The following is a 27244-nucleotide window of genomic DNA, read 5'->3' on the forward strand; positions in this document are numbered from 1 at the left end:
GTGTTTAATCTTAGTCTCCCATGTAGAATATCTTAGCACTACTGGCTTTCCTCTAATGCTCACTTAATTTATGCTATTCATTTACATTCTACTCCAAACTGGAATTCTATTTCACCTGTCTATTAAAAATGAGCCATTAAAGAACTGCACATTTTTAAATAGTAACAGATGGGAAAGTCTGTGGAGTTCTACAAATTTAGATTCTTCCTTCAAAAAAAATAATTAAATAATAATTTTAAAAAGAGTGAGCAGTATCTACCTTTTACTTTCTTAAAACTTGTGCCTGTGGTTTATTGTATGAGCCAGCACATTGTTTTATAGATAGATGCAGCAAGCCTGGGGGAAAAAAATTCTATTACTTAATTGCTGGTTATGTTTATAAATTTAGATTTCTGAAGGAATGGTATTCAGGGATATCCCTCAAGCAGCAATGCATACATAGCACCAATCTGTACATATTGCTACATCGCAGTCTGTTTCAGTCCTATCTCACTTATGTGAGACAATCAAACCAGTTGTATCACATCATTTGTCACACCAATGGATTAGGATTTTTATAGTTTAGAAGAAATTAGCTCCAGGTTTGAAATTTGTTTTGCCAATGTCCTAGGCTGAGAGGAAAAAAAATAATGTCATTTTTATTCATTAATTGCTTTGCAATTCATGAAACTTCCCACTTAAATGGAATAAATAAGTGGATGAACTTCTCTGGGATTTACAGTCACTATTTGCTTTTGGCGTGGAGCATTATTTCTACAACCATTTTTTTTTTTAAATGTTAACCCATTCCTGATCGTGTTTTTCTTTCACATCTTTGTGTCTTCTATTTCTGAAGTTACATCTCAGTTTAGCTAACTGCTTTTTTTTTTTTTTTTTTTTTTTTTTTTTTTCGCTTTAGTACTATTTGTGTCTGTTTCAGCACTTGTTTCCATGCTTTGAAGGCATGCCTTTTGCAGGGACGTTGTTCTGCTCATCTTACTCTCAGCAAATATGGGCACAGTGAGAGTCAGAGTGGCATTACCTGATTACCTGTTACCCGGCCACTTCTTAAAGCTTAGATCCGGCACAATGAAGGTTATCGAAGCATTGTGCTGATTACTCCTAGGTGAAAACTTCCTTGGAGTAGCCTAAGTAAAACCCGAGTCGATCTAAACAAAGGCAGCCAACTATGCTCCAGGGTATTTTTAGATGCTCAGCAAGCTGAGAAGGGATAGCAACAATTGCACTGCGAACATTTCTCGTCCTCCCCGGCGCTGCGAGTAGAGCAGGGGCGATGGGTGCCGTGCGGGAGCAGCGGTGGGAGCGCGGATTTCCCGCAGCCCCTTTACCACCTACTTGATCCCTCGTTTCCTTTGTGCTCGCGGATCTGGCGGCCGGGTGCTGCCTTGTTTTTCCTCGCCGCTTTTACGAGCGGGTTAAGGCGGTTCTTCTCGGGAGACCTTTGGGCTTCAAATAATTCCCTTTAATTAACGCAGCCTAACCTTAAAGAGCCGAAGCCGATTGAAGCTGCGGGAGCCCCATCTCCCCGGCTCGGGGTGCCACCAACTTTCCATCCCGGTCTCCCTAAGCCCCCCACAGCCCTCCTAAGCCCCCCATTGCCATCTCCCCGATGCGGAGGGGGGGCTTCGCTGCCGGCCCGGCCCCCGCCCGCTCGCCTCCCTCCCACCGCGCCCTCCTCGGGAGCCCCGGCGGCAGCTCGGCCGCCTCCAGCTCCTCCGCCACGGCCCCCCAAAAGCTCAGCGCTGTCCCCCCCAACCCCGGGGCAAGGGAAGGTGCCCCCCCATCCCCTTCACCGCAGCGCCCGGCCCCTCCCGCCGGGGGCCGCCCCCTCCCCGAACAATGAGGCCGGGCGGCGCGGCACGGCACGGCCCCGGGGCAGCCCCCCCGAGCCGCCCCCTCCCCATCCAAAGGTAACAGCGGGGGGGGGGGGGAGAGCAAAGGGAAGGGGTCCCCATGCCGGGAGGGGCCGGGAACGAAGGGGGTGCTCGGGAGGGGGGCCGGCCTCTTGCGGGGGGCGGCTCCCGAGAGCGGGCGGGTGGGTGGGAAGGAGGGATGGAGGGAGGGGGGGGCGGTGCCGCCGTGAGCCCCCCGTGTCACCTCCGTCGCGATGCGGGGGGAGCGGGGGTGCCGCCCGCCGCCGCCCCCCCCCCCCCCCTTCCCTCCCCAAGCCCCTGCGCTTTGTGCGTGCGGCGGCCACCAGCATGCGGGGGGAGCGGCAACTTGTGGGAAGCTGCTGCTGCTCCTCCTGCTGCTGCTCCTGCTCCCACTGCTGCTGCTGAGCCTCGGGGGGCAGCGCCCCGCAACGCCCCGAGCGCCCCCGGAGGTACGTGGGGGCACCCCCGGGAGGAGGGCACTTCTGGTGCTTTGTCAGCTTCGTGGTGTTTTTTGGGGTTTTATTCCGAAGGGGGAGGGTTTCTGCTCCGCAGCCTTTCGCTGGGAGGGAGGAAAACCCTCTCCGCGCAGCCATAGGGACTGGAGGTGGCACGGCTCGGTGGCTTCTTGGCTCTAACAGTTTTCAGGCGGGGAGCGTGCGGGGTGTGTTTTGGGGAAGGGCTCGCCTGCTTAAAGGGCTTGAATAGATGTGTTTGGGGAAGCGGTGCTTTCCAGGAATCTCAATGAGACCTTTTCTTGCGGTTGCTTTTTCAGGGCTTTTTTAATTAGTTCTACGTTTGCTTGTGCAGATCGCGCTTATAAGTAGTTAGCAATCGTATTAGCATATAAAAATCGATATCCTCAGAGGAAAAAATAACGTTTCTTTGAATTTACCTCTAATAAGCAACATAGATCACTTTTGTGGACTGCTTGTATATTTTACTGGGAACATTATCTTCTCTAATGCTCCACTATCATTTGTGGTTTATTCTGTCATGGTAATGTGTTTCACTTAGTACTGCAAATAAAATTTGCCAGCTTACTCATTTGAGTATGTTACTTGATAACCGTTGGAGTAAGATTTAGTCATCTCATTTCTTCATCTAGGAAGAAATATTAAGTAATAGGCTGGAGGCAGCATCAGACCTCAAGGTTAAGGTTTTTGCTAGCTTTTCAATCTGCTTTTCCTTTTTCAGTCTTGCAAACTTTCTGAACTTTAACCCTTTGCAATGAAACTTTCCAGGCGTGGTGTCTGCATCCAGGTAATTCTCATACATATATTTATATTTGTCTTGGAAAGCTCACTGAAAAGTAATTCAGCTCATTTTGATAAGGTTGGGGGGGGGGGCTTTTGGGCAGGGGGAAAGAATTTTTGCATTTAAAGATGAAGCTTTTGCAAATTTTCTAAGAGTATAGATATACTTTTAAACTTTAAATCCAGTTTAGAGGTATTTAAGTATCTTTTTCCTTCAGATTTGCTTTTGTGATGATTTGACTGGAAATGCTGTGGTGGTTACCTGCTGGTTTAGTGTGTGTCTTGCTAAGACTGAAAGTTGCACTGCTGGAAGATGTGATGAAATTGGTCTCGGAGAGTCTGGAGGTGAGGTCCTGCCTGTGTATTCAAACACAAAGGTACATCCTGGCAGACCTCAGCTTCACTTCCCATTTGCTGTGAAAGTGCTGGGTTTGAGATCCTGTAAGTGCAGACTTTCACCTATTTGTAGGCAGAAGTCTTCTGTGATGGAGTTTATGACCTTCACAACTCCTGATGGGCACTAAGAAAACTCTTTTTTTCTTCTACAGTTCATCTCGGCAGAGGACAGGATTTCCCAGCATTGTCCATACTGCACATTCAGGGTTGGGGGATGTGTACAAAATGTTAGAGGTTTGTTGCAAAGTTGCAGACCTCAACGTCTATGTTTTGTGATGCCTTTCCTGCTGAGGAAAGGAAAAGAAAGGCCAAGCAACCAGGGAAAGTATTACAAAAACTTTACAAAATGAACTTAAAAAGGATGTTGGGTTTGCATACATAAGTATTCCAGTAGAAACATAGGAAATTATAAGCATGTTCACCTTATCTCTGTCCTTTGAAATCTTCACAGTGATTGTTTCCTATGCACTCTTGGATTAAACACAGAGTTGTGTATAAATAAACCTGGATATACTATTTTAAAAATGTAAGCAAAATAGAAAATAATTCTAGTCCTATAGATTTTTTTGTTGTTGTTTTTTATTTCAGATTAATGAAATTAAATAAGAAAAACCCACCAAACTGTTGATAGTATCCTAATGATTGTATTCCAAATTGATGCTGTGTGTGTAAGTTACTGTATATAATAATAGAGGATGTTGTTTTTTACGTGAGTTTTTGCAATACTTCTTTTCCATCAGAAGTTGTATGCAAATCTCTCTGCAGTAATTTTCAGACTGTGTTCTGGGCACTTTTCTGTATTTACTAAGCAATTGGCTGTCAGTCCGCATTGAACTATTTGGGCATATGGTGTTGGCTCCTTTTCCTCGTATTTAGCTACTAATGGCATTACAAGAAGCCAAAATATATTAAGTACCCCTCTAATATTAATTATCTTGATGAGAAATTGCTGCAAATACTGTTAATATTGCAGATGTATATGCATGATTTGTGATCAGTGTGAAGGCAAATCTGGGGAACACAGTCAGAAATAAAACTGAGATTTGTGAAGGTCTGTTGAGATGCTGTTACTGCTACAAAAAAAAAAAAAAGCACTCCTGTAACCCAGTAACTTTGGAACAAAGGCATAGGGGACTCAATTCAAGGAATGCAAAATCTGGCATTACTTCTACTTTTGTAGTGCAGAAATAATTTCTGTCGAGTAAGACTGCTGGGTTCCTCTGAGCAAAGGTTTACAACCCTTAAAAAGCTCTTCCTGACACTAAGCAGCATCCCTTTTGTGCTTTTGAAGTGTACTAGAAAGACTAGCTAGTAGCATTGGTACTGATGAATGGAAAAGAAAATTTACAGCATCAGATACTTTTCTTTAAATTATTTCCCTTGTTGTTAGTTATTATGAAGCATTAGGCTGCCACACTTGAATATAATTAATGTAGTAAATGGTTTGTTAGGCACCATATGACCTTTTGTCTTGTTTAATTATAGAAGCTTAGTGCAGTGGTCTGTGTACAATATTCAGTCAAAATAATTGCTTTCAGACTTTTATCTGACTATGGTTATTTTTGGAGCAGCTGCATGCATGGTTTTTTTCTGAATTTTGCACTTTTTAGGTTCTCACTTGCAGTTGTGCCACTACATTTCCAATTTGAGTAACGAAAAATAAGTTAGTTGCTGTCTGATCTTGTTGGTAGTAATACAGTAATGAAGTTAAAACTATTTCTTCCAGTGGTGTTCTGTATCTTGAAAATTATTTTAAGAATGTAAAAGTAGCAGCATAGAACGAAATCTGTTCCATGAAGAATTTACAGTAAAGGGCTTGGATACAGCAAACCCTTATTCATGTGTTTCATTGCATATATTAATTTCGTAATAAATGCAGTCTTCCTCCAGCAGAACTCATTCTGCCATATTTAGGGTACCAAGGCTATGTGAAAAGCTGAATAAAACTACCATATTATATCTGAGAATAATGTAGAGGAAAAAAAAAAAAAACAAAACTGATACTAGGTGGAAGTCTCATGACTATTTTATATTTCAGATCCAGTCTTTTCTGTGGTGCAAGCACTGAAAAACGTTTTTTCTTGATCAGTAACGTTCTGAAGAAAAACAATGTTGAAAAGAAATTCAGCTTTATTTTTATTTGGCCTGAAAATTGTATGTAGATTATAAACAGTGCTTCAATACTTGGCCCTGAGGGCAACGCATGCCAAAATCATTATGTTTGTTGTATACATTTTACAAAGATTGGCTGTTTCTGGAGGGATAAATGCTGGGAGAGTTAAATGTCAGGGAGCTGTTGTCAGTATTCTTGATGAGGGTCCTTGACCTTGGGAACTTGCTCCTAACAGATGCTGTGACAGAGCCTGTTTGTCTACAGGCCTTCAAAGCCCTTTTCGACGCCAGTCGCTTTGGAGAGGCCAAATCTTCTACGCTGCCAAAGACTGCCAAAAATTCAGTGGGAGCTGAGAGAGTGCAGCAGCGCTGGGCTCTGGGATGTGTTGGTCCTTAGTGCTGTTACATTTAATTGAAGATGCGACTTTACAGCTGGATGTCTGTGTTACTACATTGTGCTTTCTGGAAGGTTTCACTTCAGAGATCTAAATGTAAAGAAAAGTAAATGTTATTCATTGTATAGATCTGCAGTTGTCATAGTGGCAGGATTCACCACAGGTTTTGTGCAATCCACTGTTTGTTGTATTAAATAGTATAAATCTATAGGAGATTAGGATGTTTTATAGCTAGAGTTGTGAAGTGGCTGTGAGTGCTCTCTGGAGACTGAACACAAAATCATGTGAACCAAATGGCTGTTAACTGGGAAAAGTAGAGTTTCTTCTTCCCCTGTGCTATGTGTCGGTCTGGGTGGAAGATAAGTAACCAACCAGGTGTAGAGGACTTGGTGACATGTGGTGGTTTGTTCCGCAGCTTTGTGAATCCGTTGTGTCATTCAAGGAGCCAAGGGTCCAAAGAGTGTAAAATTTGTTATGAGATCTTTATAGGATCCTCAGTTTAAGGTAACTCTGCTATGCTAAGTTTTCTTCTTAATTTTGATAGTGGAGTTGCTTTTCAGTCCATCACTGGAAGGATAAATTTTGGTCTGGTCACTGTCATGTCTGTTCCTCAACAAAGACTCCAACCCTCTCTCTACAAAAGACCAAGTCTGTTCACCTCTGTGATGCTCTCCGTGAAGGACAGGGACTGGAGTAAACACCCTTAGTCTATAGATATGCAATGATGTATTCTATAATAACAGTCCAAAGTGCCCTCATTCTTCAGGTATTTGCATCACCAAGAAATGCAGAATTTGACATTTTATGAGTAAAATGCATCCACAAAGTCTTCTTTATAGAAAACATCAGACTGGTTCCTTGGTAATATGCTAGTTCAAAACACTGTTTCAATGCAATACCTTGCAAATCTGGAAAATATTGTTGACATTTTATAATTCACTATGCATGGAGGACTTGTTCAGCTCTGAGCTAGTAAGGGGAGATTGTGCCTTCCACCCTGAGGCTGAGGCAGTGAATGCGGGTCAGTAACAAATGAAAGCTGCTACCATCTGATGGTTGTTCAGTCACCTGTGAAATGTGGTTTCTAATAGACAGGTTTCCGCAGCACTGAAGCAGCCGTCGCAATTAGCTGAGCAGAGCCAGCCCCCTTGTCGAAGGACTCGTTAGGGTGGCTAACAAGCACATCATGCCTCATCTTAGCCTAAAAACCATCCTGCCAGTTAAGTGTTTCCAAACACTTCCAGCACAGGGAAGTGTGATTGCTAATCGTGCTCCGTCTGCTTGTGGAGAGAGTGCATTTTATTGCTGGCACTGTTAGCCTGTCTCTCCTATAAAGGCTTAATCCGTAAAAGCAGAAAGAAGTAGAGCGCACAGCCGAGTCGATCAGGTCCTGGCTCCTGATCAGGTCCCAGCTGAAGTTGCTTGCAGACTCTTCAAAGCCTCCACGGGTTTTGGGTGTCACCCTGTGGAAGCATTTTAGAGGGCACATCGTATCTCCCAGTGAAGCTAATCATGTACAGACTTGATCGTAGTTACTGACAAATTGCCTGAGAAGTCAGTGATTAATTTTAACAAATGAGTTTCCTTTGAATGTATGCTCATGCATGCCAATTATAACAGTATGCCTATGATAAAAAAATGTTTGTTTTTTTTTTCTTTGTTTAAACTTCAAATGTCCTAGTGACTGATTATGTTTTCCAGTGTCTTTAAACACCTATGTTTTATGGTGGCTATCATTGTGGGAGGGAAAAAACAAGCAAACAAAACAAGTGCTCAGTATTCCCACGTATATAATAAATACCAATGAAATGTTGACATGGGTTGCAAAATATTTTCAAGCACTTAAGGAGTATTTGACATCTTCTACTGTATAGTCTAGAAAGCCTTAAGTGTCTTCAGCAAACTCGAGGCCTGATCCCTTTTCCCCTAAATTCAGTTAGAGGTCTCACACTGAATTTAGGTAGGCTTTGGATCTAGACATATGTGATTTCTCGTTCGTATTCCAGCTACAGGCTCTTTTCAACAGGAGACAATAAAGTTGGATGGTAGGAAGCAAATCTCTTGGGAAGCATACATGCGTTAGGTCATATTCTGATATATTGAAGAAGTTGGTTTTAAAACAAAGCCTGCTTGGGCTAAGTATGTCACAAGGCATTATAGAAGAAGTGCTAAGAATAAGAGGAATGCAGGAATTTATTGGGGGGGAAAAAAAGTGTACTGTTGTTATTGAAGAAAGCACTGTACAGTATAGAGTCTTTCTAAAATCTTTAGTACTAGCAGAGAAATTGCATTATATCTGCATAAACAAGCATCATTTCTTAAGAACACAGATGTGATTTATGGGAAAATCAAATAGTGACATGCTTTTAAACATTTAACTTGGATATAACACAGTATATGGGGCTGCAAGGCCGTGATCTGACTACGTTGGCTCCACACACAGACCTTGTACTAGCGCTGCTGAAGGGCACGGAATATGAAGAGCGGTTTTACACTGATGAGTTTGCATGACGGTAGCTGTGTGATGTTGACATTTGCTTTATAATATGTCACCTTTTCCCAGAAGCTTATCATTCACCCATAAAACATGTGTTCTGATTTAAAGCACAGTTTAAAGGTCTGCTTGAAGAATGGAGAAGTTTTACTAAATATAAAAATGATTACTTTGACAAAGTGGTGATTTTTTTTTTCCTTTTTCCTTTTTCTTTTCTTGAACATACATAACTCTTAGTAGCTTTAGATTTAAAAGACATTTAGGAAAAGACACTTAGCAAACCGGAAGTCCCTTAAAAGATTGTTTCTTTCATTATCTTGACAAACCTTGAAAAGTAGTTTCTGTGCCTGCGTAGTGATTATGTTTCAGAAACAGTTCTTAGGGATTTTATTATGTGCTGAAACATATGTTTATAAAAAAGACTATAACCTGGTGGAAAAAGTGTCTTATAATAATAAACCTGTCGATGGGCCATATGCTGCCATCAGTATGTTTGAAAAAATAAATTCTTATACAAGTGTTAAGTAAGTTTACAGCCCAAGTGTTAAGTTAGGGTCAGACTGTGACTGGTCCTCTGTGGATTGATGTGGGGAGGAAACTGCCTGCAGATCCTCCTCATGCTCTTTTCATTAGCTCATGCAGCAGCCCCTGAAGCTGGTGAGGTAGCATATCTTTCCAAAGGGCAGGGTGGAAGCTCCTGGTAGGAGCTCATTAGGAAATTGGAGAAGTCCTCCTCGTGCAGCTTTCTTTGGAGCTCCATATGCTTGTGCTGATCCAGTGCAGGGCTGTGTATAAACTTGACTGTGCTTTGCATTGTCTTTCCTAAGAAGACCAAACCTTTGAGGCAGAATCAGAGAATCATAGAATGGTTGGAAGGGACCAAAGGTCATCTACTTTCAACCCTCCTGCCATAGGCAGGGACAGTTTCCGTTAGATGAGGTTGCTCAAAGTCTCATCCAGGCTGGCCTTGATTATCCACATTTAACAGATGACAGAACATATATATATATGTATATATATATATAGGAGCTCTGATGAATACACAACTGGATGAAAAGTGTGGATAAAACTTCAGTTCTTCCTATTTATTTGTCTTTTATATTTTATGGACTTTGTGTGTGCATGTTTGTATCACAGCTTCTTTAAATGTAGGTGGTTGCAAAACCTTTTGTTTCTGAAGAGCAAAAGTAAGTTGCAGTAGGTCAAAGAATGTCATTCTTAAAAGGTACTTCTGTGTGGGATCAATGTTTGGTAAATGTAGACACTTTCAAGTCTATTCTGCTTTCAATGCACTCGCGTAGCTCCTATGAATGGGAGTCATGCATGTGTGCATCTCCAAAAGAATAGGCCTCTTTGTAACTGAGGTACTTTCTGTGTAGAAACATACTTCACTCAGAAGTGTTTTTAACGTCCTAATGTTTTCCGCCACTGATCAGCTGTGCACTGCTTATTTTCCTGGGGACTCTGTAGGTGATAGTCATTGTCAAAGGAAATATCAAAGATTACGGAGAATTGTTTAAAGTAGTTGACCATGCCGAAGGCTGTGTCAAGAGATGCATGAGGTTGCCATAGTTTCCGTTGTCAAAATCAAGATTGTGAACAGAGCAGTTCCCACCAGGAGCAAATTCCTTACTCAGAATCTTTCCAGGGTTCATCAAAGCTTTTAGTTTGCTCAGGGGAAATTTGTTTCTTGAGGGCTGAGATCTTCCCCCTAGGTTTCCTGCCCAGAAGTTTAATGAGGTATGTTGTGTCTATGTGTATGCGGCTCCCAGTCTGTAAGAGACTCTTGGAAACCAAGAGAGAAGAGCAAAGAGAGGGAATAAGCTGCAGAAGCACCCAGACCCCTGCAAGGAGTTTGCAACTGTTGTGGAATTGGAAAATAGATTGAATCAGTAATCCATGGAGAAGGGGGGACTTGGGAGTTATGGGGATATTCTCGGGGAAAATAAGGCTTAGTGAGGATTGAAGGAATGGTAAACAGACAATACAAAGTCTGGGGAGGAAACCATCTGTGCGTGGTGTGTGCTTAGCTTTCCAAGAGGCACTTTGGTACTGGCAAAGCTTAGAAGCACCCTTGGACCATTTCTCTTCAGCCTGGAGAAACAGAGCTCCCCCATGGAGACTGTAAAGTCTAGCCAAGTACTTGCATCCCATTGGACCTGAGGGAAGGGTCTTGAGCTTCGGCACTGCCTCCTGAGCATAGCTGATGAGGTGATGAAGGAGGCTGAAGTGGGCCAGACTGGCTTGCCTACAGTATATACAAGCCAACATGTGGTGTTAACAACTGCAGTGCTCAGAATTTGTACAAACCCACACTTAGTAATAAAATAGCCTGCAACTAGTCAAAGGCACCAGTAGTAGCCAAGCAAATTTGGAATGTCTAGGCCAACCATTTTTAAGTAATGACGAGCCAAAAAAAATTAGGATACAGTCCAAGAAATGTAGAACACCTCACTTTTCTGGAACTCTCATATCTCCAAGATGCCTTGGCTGATCTACCTCAAACTTTCCAGAGAAGCTTTCCTTGGCACAAGATCGTGACTGTGAAATTTCATGTGACTGGGTTTTACTTTGTTGAAATTACGGAGGTTAAAACTGGAGCCTGTTATAGAAAGCTAATCTCTCCTTTAGAAATATTTCTGCATAGTGGATACTCATTCCATATTAATTGTTCACTGCTATTTCTTGTTCGGGCCAACTGTATTTCTGCTATTGATTTTTATTTTATTTTTTTTTTAAAGCAGAAATTTATAAGGCATTTAGCATTTCAGCCATACACCATTTAGCTTGGAGCCAAATGGTGTATGGCTGTGTACAGGCAAATGTGGTGAGACAGAAACATTAGCCCTGTATCCATACAAGAAGGAGTCACAGTTTGAGTCCTGTTTCCATCTTGCTATAAGTGGAGAGAGATTTTTGGAGTGTCTGGTTTGAGAGCTCATGGTTTAATATAGCTTTTACCTCTCTGCTTGGCAGAAGGGAATCTCTCTGTCAGCCTAGTTATACTTTCTTGAGTATAAAAAATAAGTTTTTAAAAAAGTATTTTTTTTTTTTTTTTTTTTAATTTAATAAATCTAATTGATGGCCATCTTGTCCTTCAGTTCAGAGTTTGCTTGGTAGCAGCTCCTGCCATGGAAAGCCATGAAGGTGGCAATAGCCTAAGATTGGCAGCAATTTTTTCCATGTTTGTTCTTGAGCTACTCTTCCTTATGTCCAAACAACTGTAGCCTGAGACATTTAGCTGCTAAAATTGCAAAATTTAAGATAGGTGTTAAAAATATAGAGAAAATGTTCATGGCCCTTAAAGTGCCTCTTATTTCTTAAGCTGGGGGTGCCCTGGCTATAATTCCTTTCTGTGTAGAAATGAGACCTGGATATGTACCATCCCTTTCTTCCATTCTCAGTGCTGGTTCCTGGATGATGTGAAGACCAGAGCAAGCTATTGCAGATACTTGCTATTGTTATATGAAGCCAAACAGATGACAATGAGGAAAAGCCTCTAAATATGCTGTATTTAAAGACACTGAATTAATTTGACTGAGTCACTTTATAGTCAGAGTGAGCAGGGCTGGAACAGATGTCAAGCCGGAATGAGCCTTCACCCTGAGGCAGCAGTTGTGAGTGTTTGAAGTTATTGCTTGATTGTATTTTTCTTTCCTGGGCTAAAGTTTAAAAGCACCAGGAGAAGCTCAGCGGAAGTCCGGAGGTGCTGCTTTGTGAAGAGACAAAGTGCCATGGATCACTGTTTGGTAAGACTGTTTCAGGCAGGATCTCTGCTCTAAGGTCTGCATTTCACGAGGCCAGGAGGCGCTCCATGTATGTGCAAGGCACAGTCTTTGTGCTGTTTGCCATCTGTACTGATGTTAGCATGTGTACCGGAGGGAGTTTGTCAAGATTATCATGGGTTAATTCCTGAAAGGGTGTGCCTGTGTAAAATACCTATCAGAAGATTTTCTCTTTGCTCAGGCGTTTTATTATTAGGAGCACTAAAAAGGCCAACAGAGCCAGCTAAAAATCAATCTGCCACTATATAGACAGCCAATGAGAAGAATGCAGGATGAGTGTAATGAGATCACAGCTACTTAAACCAGTGATCAGATATGCTGCTACATTCTGCAAAAGCTGCAAGCAGTAGAGAAACCCTGCTGAAAACTCCTGGACCAAGGAATTAAAATAATTAAGCCTTGCAGTCACTGGGATATGCATTGCTTTTGCAAGGTCGTCATGATAAATAAGGGCATAGCTACTGCATGCATGCTGTACACATGGAATTTTGCTTTTGTCATGTATGACACAGACTCTTATTTTTTAATATCAACTACTTGCAATTGAAAATACCCTGAGGATTCTTCATGTGGTGAATCCATAGCTATCAAAAAGGCCAAAGCCATAGCTATCAAAAAGGAAATGGAAAGCAAGATGTATAGGTATGAGTATGCATCTTATGATTACTGAGCTAGCTCAAGCATCACTGCACGTCTCTGTAGCGCTCTGCATAGAGACTTCCTGAATGATTTCTTCAGTAAGCAGGGCCAGAGTGGAAGAGATCACCCTAATGAATTTTTATCTTCTTGGCATTTCTAGCAATAGCGTCTGCACTCTTCAGACTGCTGAACTGCAAAGCTTTGAGTTACTACTGGTGCTGTTTCATCTAATGCCTGCAGATGAAAGTTTCCAAGGAGTTTCATAAACCTACTGCACAAGATTATAGAAGGGACAGAGAACTGCATAGCCTGTAATACTGCAATGTTACAGTATTGTCTACTGCTGCAGTAAGCCCCAACTGTGCTTGGAAGGTCTCAGGCATACCAGTACCATGGCTAATCAGGGAAGCAGCCAATAGTAATTCATAGCCTTGACTACTGAGTAATTCAGCATGGCTAAGACAGACATCTGATCCAGCTCGAGAAACTCAGTAAAGCCAAGTCTCTCTACAGTACTGTTTGGTAGTGCCACTTTAACCCTGTTTCTGAATTTGCATATTTATTTTCTAAACAATAGTTAAATGGCATGACATTTGAAATAAAACCCCTATTCATTCCTTGATATTATTTCCTTATTTACTGACTTTTAACATTTTAAGTAAATAAGGCAGTAATCTTAACAGCTGTACAGCTACGCAGAGACTATCATAAAATCACAGCTGTTAGATGGACTGTACTGGGGTTTCATAACTCAAAGCTATAGTGTAAGTGCAGAATGCAGCCAGTAAGTATATGTCAGATTAAAGTCAACCTTGGTCTGTAGGAACCCCTTCATATGTGATCCCTCCCCCATGTTGTTCAGAATTGTCTGTAAAGGAGAAGTGTGGTCAGCAACAGCACAGCAACAGGAGGATTGCTTGTGACCTCAAACCATTACTTTCTGAGGAAGTAATATGTGATACCACATCAGCTCCACTGTGGTTTTGGGATAGAAACTCAAATTGAATTTTTCATTCAGATCTACTAAAGAAAACAGTTACATTTTTGTTCTTTGAAATGGAATACCTTTCTAACCAGAATGAGGTAAATAGTTTCCATCTGAAATGAGGTTACAAAAGAAGAAAATTTCAAGTCCCATGCATTAGAAGGACTCTGGAAAATGCCAGGTGACTTGGAAACAGGCATGCTGAATAAAAGCATCATCAAGATAAAGGCAGATTGGGTCAAGACATACAGCAAAGGTGACAGGTTCATAGGTCTTGGAGATGGTTCATAGTAGGAATGCTGTTCCTCCTGAGGTTTTTGAAATCAGGAGGTGGTTATAGTGACATGGTAACGCCAGAAAAAAACACAACTATAATCTGGAGTCACCAGTCAGATGTTGTGGCTGAGATGCTGAAGAAATAGTAGTTGTAGAGAGAGTTATATAGAGTACATAAAGTGTATATTATATTAACAATGTTACATTTTCCAAGAAAGACAGTGCTTTTAGAAAGCAAATGTCATGTACTAAAAGTATATTTTTCTCCTATTCTCTGATGTCCAAGCCAAGTAAAATTGATTTTAAACTAAAGACACTAGTGTGCCTGTTTCTTACAACAGTGTGCTTGGCAGAGAAGTGATGGATCAGAATTCACATGTGCTTGGGTTCTCTGACTGCTGGAGAGGAAACTGAGCATGGTACCTACTGACGAAAATGCTGGCTCCTCCACAGTGTGCCCTTGGGCATATTCTGTTTAAATGGCTTGAAAATATGTGATTATTCTTTATGTGCCTGTCCATACTCTGCTTCGGTATGGAGACAGTGACATTTACAGTATCTGCAGTCTAGAATATTGCTTTTTCCATAGCTTTTAATTGTTATCCCTATTTATGGGGAAAAAAATTAAGAGGCCTCGGCATAATGAGGGCATGGAAGGTTTAATGGACACACATTGTTACCTGCATGTGGTGATAAAGTTAGAAAACACTTCAAAGAGATTATGATCTGATCAAACAAATAAAAAAAAAATCTCAGAAATTCGTTTCCTTTAATTTCTCTTCCCTCATGGCATAAAACCATGCAAGGCTGCTTGTTCTTTCATCAGAAATGATTCAGACCTGAGGGACACTTGTAATTTGGAAGTAATTAGTAAATAAGTCAGATAAATACTATCCATTGAGAATTGTGAAAGCACATTGGACAGGATTCATAAAGAGCTGTATCAAATTCTAACAATTAAAGCTTAAAAAAATTATCAGTAGTTAGTATGATAAGTCCATTTCATCATGAATTAGTTCACTGTTAATTTTCACTGCCTTCTGAGCAGTTTGAAGAGATTTTGCAATCTCAAAAAGTGGTTAAAAAAAGAAGAAGAAATTCTGTAAGAGTTATAGCATCTATAGACTAAATTGTGACTGTATCCAGCTATCTGATTTGTAATATGAGCCTGGGGTTTTAGTATTTATGTGCAAAAGCAGTCAGTAAAGTTATGCCCACGGACATTAGGTCTGAAGCTCCGCTTACTCCATTCTTCCCAACTAACTTTAAGTATTATTATTACGTGTTTTTTTTTTTTTTTTTTTTTTTTTTTTTTCCTTCTGGAATACAACATAATATCTATCTGCTTGTTTAAGAAAAGTCCAGTGGTGTTCATTTTTGTAAGTAGCAGGCAAAAAAGCTACTTGTGGGATTGTTGTTACTGCTCACAAATGGGCTCTCAAAGTGGGAAAGCAGAACGTGAGGTACAAGCTGTGTTTGAATAAACATTGTTTGTAAGTAGACTAGTCTACTAAACAGTTCTTGTTCTTAATTGGTCTTTAAATCTTTATAGTCCTCTATGTAAATTTCACTTCAGAACTGAAAGATGCTACAGGATTATACTGTGGCTTTGTAGCAGCATAGGGATAGGGTTATGTGAACATAACTTTAGGCTGCACCATGCCTTCCTGAGTCTCATAACCTGATGTCTCTCACGATCCCACACAGTCTAGATGAGGTGATACCAGGTTCCGTATTTGAGGTTTCATGGATCTTTATTTCATACAATTCACTGTAGTTACTGGAAATACTGTGAAATTATACAATGCAAAGATGAAAAAATGAAGTACAAGTTAATACAAATTCAGGAAATATACTGTACCTATATTCTGTTCTCTTAAATTGGTATATTTTTATCAATTAACCAAAGTGGGTGTAGTAGTTGGTAGATCTACCACTAACAACAGATTTCCTACTAGTGAATATGGAATTACCAATGCTTTGCTGAAATATGTCATGTTCAACTATGGAATTATGCAAGTTTTACTCTTTTACCTTATTTCCTGAACCACAGCAGACCAGACACAAAAGGGTGTTTTGTACAGATTATTGAGAAATCTGAAGTAGAATGTAGGCAGATGATGACCAGATCAAGATTTTCATCATTGCTTGATGTCATTCATGCTTTCTGCCAGTATATCTTTTTGCATCTTTATACTCACATTTAGCATGAACTTCAATGTGTTTTTCTCCAGTAGTTTAAAAAAAAGTGGGAAAATTTTGCTCTGCTTGCAGTCATGTTGCACAGCACACCCGTAACTTCTCTAGTATTTTTAAGTGTAAGACTTCTCCACCAACACTGTTGACTTGAAATATAGATGCAAATACAGTAATCAAAATGGTAAAAACATTGAGCGTGAGCTCTTAATTCAGATGAAATGTTAGTTCATTCATTTTGTCTCTGAGCAGAACTGAAGCAGGACTGAAAACCATCAGCAAAATAGGTTTGATGGGATTGGGTGTTGCTAAGGAGTCGATCTATGTTAAAACAAAGATTTCTTTCTCAGAACATTCTCTTTTTGTGCTGGCAGAGAAAACCTTTTCCTGATTGATTTAGGGCAGTGAATTGGCTTCACTTTATTACTTGCTCTGTGCATTTAACACTTAAAAGCTGCAGACATAGATTGGGACTCTGTTATGCTAGGAAAGGGGCAAAAACATGAGGAAATTTGTCTCTGTCCTTACCAACTTTTTTCTTGATTCTGCAAATGGTTGATGCCAGTGTTGCTGATGGCCTTCCAAAGTGGCAGATGGTGCTCTGGAGTGGGAAAACTCATGTTTTCTGGGAAGGCCGCAAACCTGAAGAAAGGCAAATGCTAGCTCCAGAGAGGCTCCCAGGAAAAGCAAGCTTGCCTTAGCAAGTGGACCTGCTAAGGGAGTGTGAGCAGACCCCAGCTACTCCTTGTAACAGCCAGGAGGAAACTTGTGCCTGTGGGTACATAGTTGACAGCATGCCATAACGGAAAGGAGAGGGAAAAAGAGTTTTAGATGCTCCTGGCATCTCCCTGACAGGATGGAAGGAGGTTACATGTCCTTCATGGTTTGAGGGAGTTGCTTCTCTTTGAGGGGCATCCTCCTCCCTGCTGGGACAGTGACCACTTTTTTTCCCTTCCCTTCTCTCCCTCTTTTCTCTGAAAGAATTATGTTCTTTTAAGCGGAGCATGCAGAAGATAGGCAGCATTTTTGCATATCTTGACCACTTAAAGGCAATTTCAAAAGAAGGTCTTTTTAATGAAATCAGCACTATTTCAAATGACTGCCTGTTGGCTGAAAACCAAAGGCAATGTAGCAAGCATTTGAAATCCTAGCAAATATTTCTATGAAAATTTTGTGAATTCTACCTGTTGAAGAGTTGCAGGAAAGGAATATTTCATATGTATACTGGACTTTCACATGTATACAGGACTTTTCCCTGTGGATGTAAAGGCATGTCAAAAACCTCTGCCAACTATCTCAGTAGGAAATACGTATTCTATTTCTCTACCTATTTCTCAGATTCATCTGTACTAGCCTGTAGATCTAACAATACAAGGTTTTAGATTGCATTGTCTCTTATGACAATAAAAACTAGCACCAAATGGTAATTCCACTGTTGTATCCAGTGAGGATGAGATTAGAATACTATTGTGTTATGTCAACTTTCATAGCAAAACTGGCTAATGCAACTGTCTTGCAGACCAGCCAACTCTTCGGTTGGCTCATGGTTCCATGATGGTATCCTGTGAGATCCTATTTCTCTGCAAAGTTTCCAGTCAGGTAGAATTCAATTTCCAGTGGTTAGGGTCAGGTTACAAACAGCTGTATCTCCCACAGAAAAGATTTCTGTTGATCTTGCCATAGTTTAAACTAATATTGCCCTGAGCCATGCATAAAACACCCTTCAATACAAATACCACTTTATTTTGTTTTATGAAGCCAAACCAAACATCCTGGCTAGTGTAGGTTGGCTTATCATCAGAATAGTCATGTTAAGTATTAAATTATCTTTAGAAAGAAAAAAAAAGGGGGGAGTGTTGCAGTCCAGGAAACTTTGATTTTGGATTGTATTTGTAATGTAACGAGGGCTCAACTGACTTCATACTTCAGTTTGGCAGACCTTCTTCCAGGGTGAAACTTTGCTCTAGGCTAGAAGCTTGAAAGAAAATAAGCCTGTAGAGGACATGTTGTTTGTATGTGTGTGATTATATAGAAATGAAACTTTAACAGTGATAATTTTCTAAATGTTCTCTCACAATTATGTTGCTAACATAAACAAATAGGAGTTGGCACTGAGATAGAACTGAGAAATTAGGAACAAATTATTTACCATTGTTCTTTTTTAGAGTTTTAAAACAAGGGCTTGCTTGCTTTCTGGAACAAATGTAAAAAGACAAACCAGAGTTTAATTAAAAAAAAAAAAAAAAAGTTAGTAATAAAAAGTGAAGCAAAACACTGCCTATAGGACTTGTGTTATTGGAACATACAGTAGAAACATACTTTATAGATATAAAACTTGCTGCTATATTGAGATATGGATATTCAGTATATCTCAGAAATATTACTGCATCAGAGTGGAAAACTGAAGTTCTCAAACCATTTCTGCTTGGAACAATTTATGAGTTTGGTCAAGGTTTTGTGACACTATTGACACAGACCTTTTGTAACTGTGCTGTCTGCTCATGTGCATGTTAGTATAAATGTTTCCTTCTTTCAGGAAGCAATTCAGATTGGCCTTTTTCAGTGCAATTACTGCTGTGTTAAGTTCAAGTAATATAGCATCTAAAAACATTTATGGAGCAAAGAAAAGAAGCCTTTTATTCTAACCTTGCCAAGAGCAGAAATAAAATGAGCTGTTGTGCTCGAAGTGTAGAACTGCATGAGGATTTGTAATGTCCTATTTCTCGTGGTTTAGTCTTGTGTGCAGTCTGAGATGTGTGATTTAATGAGACTGTGATTCGTTTATCCTGTCAAGCTTTAAATAAAACACTCTCAAAGCACTTCCTTCCTTTTTTGAATTATGTGTTTTTGCAAGTACGGTATCAAAAGCTGTCCCTTAAAAATGGGGAGGGGGAACCAAATACAGTTATACATGCTGGCTGGATTTTTTTCTTACATTTTATTAGACACTGAGTAAGCTATCCACTTCTCTGCACCACTGTTGCATTTCAGGCCTTAAGAAATTCCTGCCATCATGTTTGGTTACACATGACATCAGTATGTAGGCATGGACTGCTCCCGAACTGTGGTTTTGCAGAAGGAAAGGGATTAAAATCTTATTCTTTGGGCAGGGGAGGATCAGTCCCACAAAAAGCCAGGCTATGCTGAAGCCAGGCAGTAAATCCTGATTCTGCTAGGGGTCTTCAGGCACCAACTGTCTCTGTAATTTGGAGCATCTCTGTATAGGGTGTGAAGTGACTGTGGGAGAGGGGAAAACTTGTGCAGCTGTTTGTGATACTAACCCATCACAAAGCTCAGCCTGAGGGTGCCCTGGTGCATGGGGGTAAAGGGAGCAAGGGCCGAGCTCCAACTGAAGAATGCAGTGGGTGCCCAAACACTGAGAAGGTGTGGAGCAGAGTGTGTTCCTGGGGAAGAACATCCTGAAAGGAATGGGGGAAGACCCATCATGGGTCCTTCTACTCACTTGGGTCTCCCATCTGTTGCAGGAGCATGCTGGTTTCTCTCCCATGAGTTGCTTGGTAGAAAGAGAGTAGGGTGTTCTTGGCCAGAGCCTGCCCTCTGTAGGAGCAGGGTTCACCTGCTGTTTCCCCAGAGGGTTTGATAGTTCTGGTGGGAGGAAGTTTTTGCTTCCAGTTCTCACCCCTCAGTGCTGAGGTGCCCCTGCCTTCCTGCCCTCTGTGCTGCTTTGCAGCTGGACTGGCTGGCTTCCTTCCTGCCCACCCTAGCCTCTCCCTCTCCCTTCTTCTTCCTCCCTTTCTTCTGTGTGCTCGCTTCCTTGTTGTTGACCTCCCCTTGGCAATAAAAATAAATGCCTTAATAAGGTGCGTATGAATGAATGGAAGATGAGCAAACAAGTATTTGCTCTCAATCTGATTGCCTTGTTTCTACACCTGGCTTTCATCTCCAGCCAGCTTGCCTTTTCAGCGTGCACCCTCCTGCAAATGTGCAGCATTTGGCTTCACATGACCCTAGTGCTGATCGGGTCCTCTGGGAACAACTGTGGTTCTGGCACATCTTGCAGTTTATGAGGGGGAGCAGAGATGTGTAAATGTAGTGCAAGGAAAAATATGGGCTGCTTTATGGCCTGATCCATGAGGTTTTGCCTGAGCTGAGGAACTACTCAGATATGAGAATGTAGCCAGCTAGGATGGTCTTTGTTCAAATCTAGAAGCCTCTGTGATTATCCATGAATTTCACTTCGAAGAGGATTTAGAGTATCTTTGGATAGTTGTAGTAGTTTTATACTAATGTGTATAGGAGGTTTGTGTGTGTGGTTTTGTTTGTTTGCTTTTTGCCTGCTGTTTGGATGAAGAGGCAGTGCCGTGGCAGCCAAAGTGTGACTGAAAACTGCCCCTACCAGCCAGCTGGTACTTCTGCAAGTGGTGTGAAGATAGCTTAGCAGCTTCTCTGCTAGCTGTGTGTGAGGACGTGCTAGGGGCTATAGCCACAGTGATGGTTTCTGCACCTGTGTCCTGTGGTAGAACCAGGCACTGCTGACATTTGGTGTGACTTGAAGCAACTTTGAGCTTTTGCATCTTGCTGTGAGCAGGGCCAGGGCACTGTGAAGGTCTGAGAAGAGCAAATGGCAAAAATAGGGTTCAGAGGTAGGTAAGGCTGAGCATACTTGGTAAAGGGATATATAAGGGGATCCCTGAAAGGCAGATGGAGCTGATGAAAAGTATGTTATCAGGATTGCTTATTTTCAGTACAACTATGTGATACTTCTGCTGCTTTATAGTCTTCTTTGAGGAACCTGGAAGTGATTCACACCAAAATTGTTCCGAATGTGATGCATGGAGAAAAGTAGTGCATTTCTCTATAAACCCTTAGTTACAATACCGAGACTGTGGTCAGCTCATAACCAGTCTGTAAAAGACAAAAAAGTGGTGTTTTCCTTCCTGACCAGAAATGTGGGAGGAAATTCTGTCTGGAGTGTTGAATCTGTGTGTATTGGAGAGTGAGAAAAGGTGCTGCAAGTTGGATAGGTGGAGGCTGACCTGAGAGGTACAGCCAGTCACCGCAGAGCCAGGTTTTCCTTGTCCTTTGATGCTGTGATGATCATTTCCATTGGCAGTGGCAAAGTCTGCATGTGAGGCTAAGAGCTAGTATGGTTATTTTTACTTCCCTCCTGTCAACCCACACTCACGTAACCCGTATGTGGTCTCTGGGCTGTGCAGGCGGTGCTGTGGGCTGTAGGAAAGTGATAGTGCCAGGCAGCTTGAACTTGATGATGGAGAGTGGATATCAGATGCAGAGAAGATAGCTGTGACCTCCCACTAAAACCTGGAGATTTATGCTTCTAAACCCCCATGCTCCTACAAAATAATCTAGGACACGTTCTTTGGCAGAAGCCCCATTGAGCATTCCTCCAGCTGCTGGGTTGCCAGCTTGAGTGGGTTTTACTGTAAGTCTCACTATATTTAGTAATTTTCATACAGCCTGGGCTAATAGAAATGGGTCACTATTTAAAAAAAAAAAAAAAAAAAAAAAAAAAAAGTCCCCACCACCTCCCAACTTGAAATCCTAGCTTTTATCAGAGAACCTGAAAGCAGGCATTCTGCCTGTCTGCATCCATCCTCAGGAGCAAACAAGAACCTGAGACTCTGCTTTTTAAATGCCCTGACTTGAGATGCTTGCCTTGCATTAAAAAAAATGATTCAGGTTAGCAATACCATCATTTTTGTACCTCCCAAGGAATCTTCCTTAAGTAGAAGATAAGTAGATACAGGTTAAAAAGACACTGAGTGATACTGAAAAAAAAAAATATCCTACTTTGGATCATTGAATCACTTGGATGTTTCTTTGCAGCAAGTTAAGAAAACATCTTCTGAAACAAGTAACAGAGAATGCAGCCTGACTCCTCTGAAAATAACGTTGAAGAAAGTAGCCAGATTTATCAGGACTAACAAGGAAGTTGTCCAAAAGAGATTCATTAATTAGGAGACCTCATCACAGCCAATAAGACAAGTGCCCAGGCCATCAAGTGACTAATATACATCTTTTGGCAGTCACCGCTCCCCACAGGCTTGCCTGTCTGTTGCTGCCTACTGTACAGCTTGCACCACAGAAATGATGTGATAATGCTAAAAACCAATTTGGCACTTCCCACACGAGGGGATGAGTGTGCTTCCCCACCCTGGAAATGCAGCCTCCAGCTGTCTTGCCCTATGCCAGAGGTTTCTTAATACCTTGGAATTAGCTGACTAAGAGATGAGGCAGACTAAAGGAGCATTTGCTATCTGTTCAGGCTGCCTAAGCTTTCCATCAAATAAACCCCAGTCTGATTCTCGGCCCTCTGGGAAGGGTTGCCCACAGCTAACATTTGCTACCCCAAATAACCCTGTGGTGACCTTCTCACTGCAAAGCTGAAGCCAAGAATAACCCTGTTTAACATAACAGTGCACAGCTTAGAACATCAACTTGAACCCTTCTGACCTCTGAGCCGTTGGGGTCTATACAAATTAATTTAACAATAGACAGTGTTGAAAGGGAGGAATGTTTCAAAGGAATAATAATAATTAAAAAAAAAAAATCTCCCTCATCCATCTCTTCTCATTTAAGAAATAGTCAGGAGGCCTACTTCAGAAAAATTAGAAGTGCTCCTTGTTGCCAAACAATAGGCTGTACACAGGGAGGGGGTATCATGTTGGTATCTTGCATCTTAGTGTGGTGAAATAAAATTTCCCATAAGCGGGTGCTGCTTTTGGAAAATCGGCCTTTAATTTTCAATGGGGAGTTGACTTTTTTTCCTGGGATACTTTGAAGATACCTTTGGGGTTTGCCTTTATTTTCCATAGATGATTTTAGTACTTCTATTAAGCAAACACATAAGTCTTTCCTCTCTACCCACTGTGTTGATTTGTGCCTTGCCTCATGCTTTCCGTGGCTTATGTGCAAGCAGCCTGAAACATCTCTAACCATATTGCAGCTGGGGCTTAAACTAGCTGATGATTGAAAGAGCTCAGCAGAAAGGAGATCTGTAATGAAGTCTTTAGATGCTGAGGCAAAAGATGCTTTTTAATGTGTTTTATTGCTTCTGCTGAATGGGAAACTGGGTTGGGTTAAGTCTTGGGGTTTTTCCCCCAGTTCAGGCTTGCACCTCTGGTCTTCTTTAGGTTGAACTTTGACTTCAGCATTGGCATTGTTTGTAAGCAGGGAGGATTACTGAGGCAGGGGTGTTGAAGTTGGAGACAAGAAACAACACGAACAATAATTTTAAAATTTCTGTATAGATTTGCTTTGACAGCTTGAAAGCTGTATGATGAGCACAGATGAGAGAGATGGAGGTTTATTCCTGAAAGATCCAGTGGACTTCAGTAATTGCATTCACGAAACCACCTGTTTTTCTTCATTCAGCCAGTGCCACTCATTACGATTGTCATTTCTGGTTTCCTATACAAACACATTTCTATTTGCAGCGGAGATGCAGCGCCTTCATGAACACACACCCCAGGTGGTGCTGGGGGAGACCCCTGCTGAGTAGCAGAGGGGTCTGCTGCCAGCGGGGGGGGGGAGCATGAGGAGGGGCTGCCCTCTCCTTCCAGACATTGCCAAAGGCAGCCACGGTGAGGTGTGAGAAGCCGCAGAGGCTGGGGTGGGGGGGGGAGCTGACTTGATGTTTTGTGCAGAGGGAGATAAGATAAACTGATATTTCTTTGGGCTTACTGCAGCTTTCCACTCACAGACTTCAAGATCCTATGAGGTTGTAGGGGTCCTCTTGCAACTAATACAGTAATGACCTTGAATTCGCTTCCAGCTCAGCTGTACTGCTGGAGGACAAGGCTTTTCTTGTGAGCAAAAAAACATTAAAGCAGCACAGAGATTTGCCTGCATAGCTCCGGTCTTCAAGAGATTTGAGTATCCTTTTTGAGGCCCCACTTGCAACAAGGGATTGTAGATAAGCTCCTGCAGTAGTTAATGGGTAAAGTTTTTCTGATTTATTCTCACTGGTGTCGCTCCTTTTACTTGCAGCATTGGCAAATATACTGGTGTATGCTGATATTTTATGTAGATAATTTTTCGCTGAATGATAAAGGTAATCCTGTGCTTGCTCACATGTGCATGCCAACTGATACAAATGTTCTGTATGACTCTCTAAGTGTTTGGGGAAAAAATCATTTGCCTTGATTTAAAAATAATTAATAATGAAACTCATTCCTTTTTCAGATTGCAACCTGAATGTCAAATTTAGGAGTCCAGACTAATTCTTCATGCTGAGGCAGTCTGCTGCAGTAAGCATGTTATCACAGACAATTAGAAACTTTCATATTTTTATACCTGAATTAAGACTAAACCCTTTCTGTTTCTTATAAATTCCTAGTGATAAGATAAAACACAGACAACTGGAGAAAAACATGCGATTTTGATATGGGTTATGTTTAAATTATGGTTAGACTTATTGCCTGAGTTGGTGGAAAATATTAGGGACTTCTTCCTTTATAGCTTCTACTTCCTGCAAGCTTGTCTTTTTAAAAAAGATTCTGAAAGATGCTTCCTTTGCTGATCCTCTAAGAAATGTATATTCAGCAGGAGAAACATCTGACTGAGCAAAGACTAACTTACACAGTGGTTTGGAAGCCACGTGCTGAAAAGTGCTGGGGAAACACAGCAGGGAAAATGATAAAAAGGGATGAAAGCAGTTCAGACAGGCGAAGAATGCTGCTTTAAAAATGCAAAACATCTGAACGCTGATGAGTGGGCAGGTTGCAATAACTTGAGGGCAGACCTAAGTTGCACAACAGTCATATACTGAAAGTAGACTCCCACAGGACATAGCCTGTAGTGATTTAAAATTGGAAGTGGAGGGGGGGGAAGCGTTGAGGTACTGCAGGGAACAATCTTGCAGCAGCAGAATACAACTGGGAAATGGGTCACTTGGAGTAATAGCTTTTTCTTTCTTTGTGGTTTGTGTGAGCTGAGCCAAACGTGTGAGGAGAACAGTGTTATTGTACTCATGAATTTTTTTTTTTTTTGATGTATTAGAAATGAAGTTTGTTCACCCAGTTGCGACACTGAATCTTCTCTCTATCTGGACAATGCCTTCAGTCCTAAAGTTAGCTTTATTTATTTATTTATTGTTCTAGGCTTTGCTTAGAGTATTAAAATAGCCCATGTTTAGAAATGTGATGCTGTGGCCTCGCATTCCAGGGGGGTCAGCAGAAACGCTTGTCTGAAGTATCCTGGCTCATAGCACCTGCGGTTTGTTCTCGCCTCTGCATTGTGGTAGGCGATCTTTTCATCTGTGCTGGAACAACTGTGTGTGTGTCACTAGGCTGAAATGGATAAAGGGACTGACCCAGTTTAAAAAATAAAAAAAGCAACCTTTAACACACATTCCTCCACATCCCTACCCCTGTGGTATCAGTGTATCAGGACGAACGGTCCAGTTTATAATATGCCAGCTCAGTAGACAGATGTGTTACACAAGCTGGTAGATGCAAAGAGCAGGGGTAAGGAGAGTGTCTTGGACCAGTGGTACTGCTGGCTTCCTTTTAATGTGAAAACAGCCTCAGCTGCAGCTTTGTTCTAAGCTTGGCACTCAGCTTTGACATACTCAAATAATAGTGTCTGGCGACTATTTGGTCCCTCCTGACCATCAGGTTTAACTAGCCAGTGTGTTATCAGAGGTGTGTAAGCTGTATGGTGTTCAGATGTGGTTTGGTGGGATGCAGGCTCCTGTGGCACAGGCTGCTAGTGAAATCATAGCCTGCCTCTGCTCCATTTCCTCTTTTCTGACCACACCTGGGGCTTTAAAGTGCCATGGTTAAGTGATTATTGAAGCAAATGGGGTTAGGAACAGAACTCCAGAAAAAGGGGCTTATTTTTAATCCAGATCAAGTGAGTGATCTGTCACTAAATAGTACCTGGAGTTAGTTACGCTGCAGTGTTGACTTAGGCTGAAGATTAGTATGGTGTTGGGAGGTGAATGATAAGTCTTGTGCTAAGGGAGGGCTGGACTTTCTTCAGCTGACTTTTCTACCAAAGTCCACACCAACTAATGACACAATTAGGTTTTTGTAAGGGCATGGTGTGCGTGATGGCCCAGCAATGTGTTAGTGTATTTTCATTGGAAAAAAGCCCCTTCAGTCAGACTTCATTTTGGTTTGGACAATGTGTCCCTCCATTAATACACAAGCTGTCCAAAATTCCCAGGTATTAGTAGAGCACAGATTTCAAGTCTAGGACTAACATTCCTCCCCCATTCCCTCCTTATGTAAATATCCATCGTTACCCTAAAGGCATGTATTTACTTGGCTGTGCCAGTTGTCACCCTTTTTGGAAAACACAAACTCCTCATGCCTTAATGTGCAGAACTACTTCGTGTCACCTCAGGGCATGTGCAGCATCCAAGCAGAGCATCTGAACAGACCTCTTATTCAGGTCTGATCCTGGATTGTGCTCCCCAGCAAGTGATTTGGCCACTGAGGCTGTGTCAGTTCATATCAGATAAGGAAAACAAAAGACTCCTCCCTGACCTGCCAGCATGATGCTCTCCCCCTGTTGCCACTTGTTGATATCCACAGAGCACTGTCTCATCAGGGATTTGGGCAGAGGAGGACTGTCCAGATGAGCTTGTGCTGTCTACTTGGTGCCTTTGAGCACAGGCTGTCTTGCTCGCAGTCTCACTGCGCAAGGACTTTTAATGGTAAAAGAGAAGCAGCTGATATTCTCCCTACTGCATACAGACAGACATGGGTTTTGCTTTTGCTCTCATAATGGTACGCTCTGTACAGCTGAAGCAGGCAGGCACATGATCTCCCTGAAGGCAGGATCCAGTGTTACTGTAGAAACTGGCCACCAGCTTCTTTTGTAGCTAGCAGCTGTCACTGTGTGGTTACA

The 27244-nt window shown here is 41.7% G+C and overlaps 1 protein-coding gene across 10 annotated transcripts in view; it reads left to right on the forward strand.

The window, feature by feature from the left end:
- ST6GAL2 (ST6 beta-galactoside alpha-2,6-sialyltransferase 2) overlaps positions 1–27244 on the forward strand; it is a 181217-nt gene that overhangs the window by 125923 nt on the left and 28050 nt on the right. For 2 of the 10 annotated variants that reach the window (XM_084504862.1, XM_084504866.1), the window contains exons 1-2: positions 2177–2323; positions 3069–3134. The exons of 2 other annotated variants lie outside the window; for them this stretch is intronic. In XM_084504862.1, coding sequence (XP_084360988.1) covers positions 3102–3134 — 33 coding nt within the window. In that variant the 5' untranslated portion in view covers positions 2177–2323; positions 3069–3101. Of the gene's footprint in view, positions 1–1778; positions 1911–2154; positions 2324–2412; positions 2479–2643; positions 2871–3068; positions 3135–24209; positions 24327–27244 lie in introns of those variants that run through there. 6 more of the 10 variants (XM_084504865.1, XM_084504870.1, XM_084504864.1 and 3 more) reach the window with 6 other exon arrangements.

The sequence above is a fragment of the Aythya ferina genome, assembly GCF_964211825.1.
Source record: "Aythya ferina genome assembly, chromosome: 1".
NCBI classification, from domain to species: domain Eukaryota; kingdom Metazoa; phylum Chordata; class Aves; order Anseriformes; family Anatidae; genus Aythya; species Aythya ferina.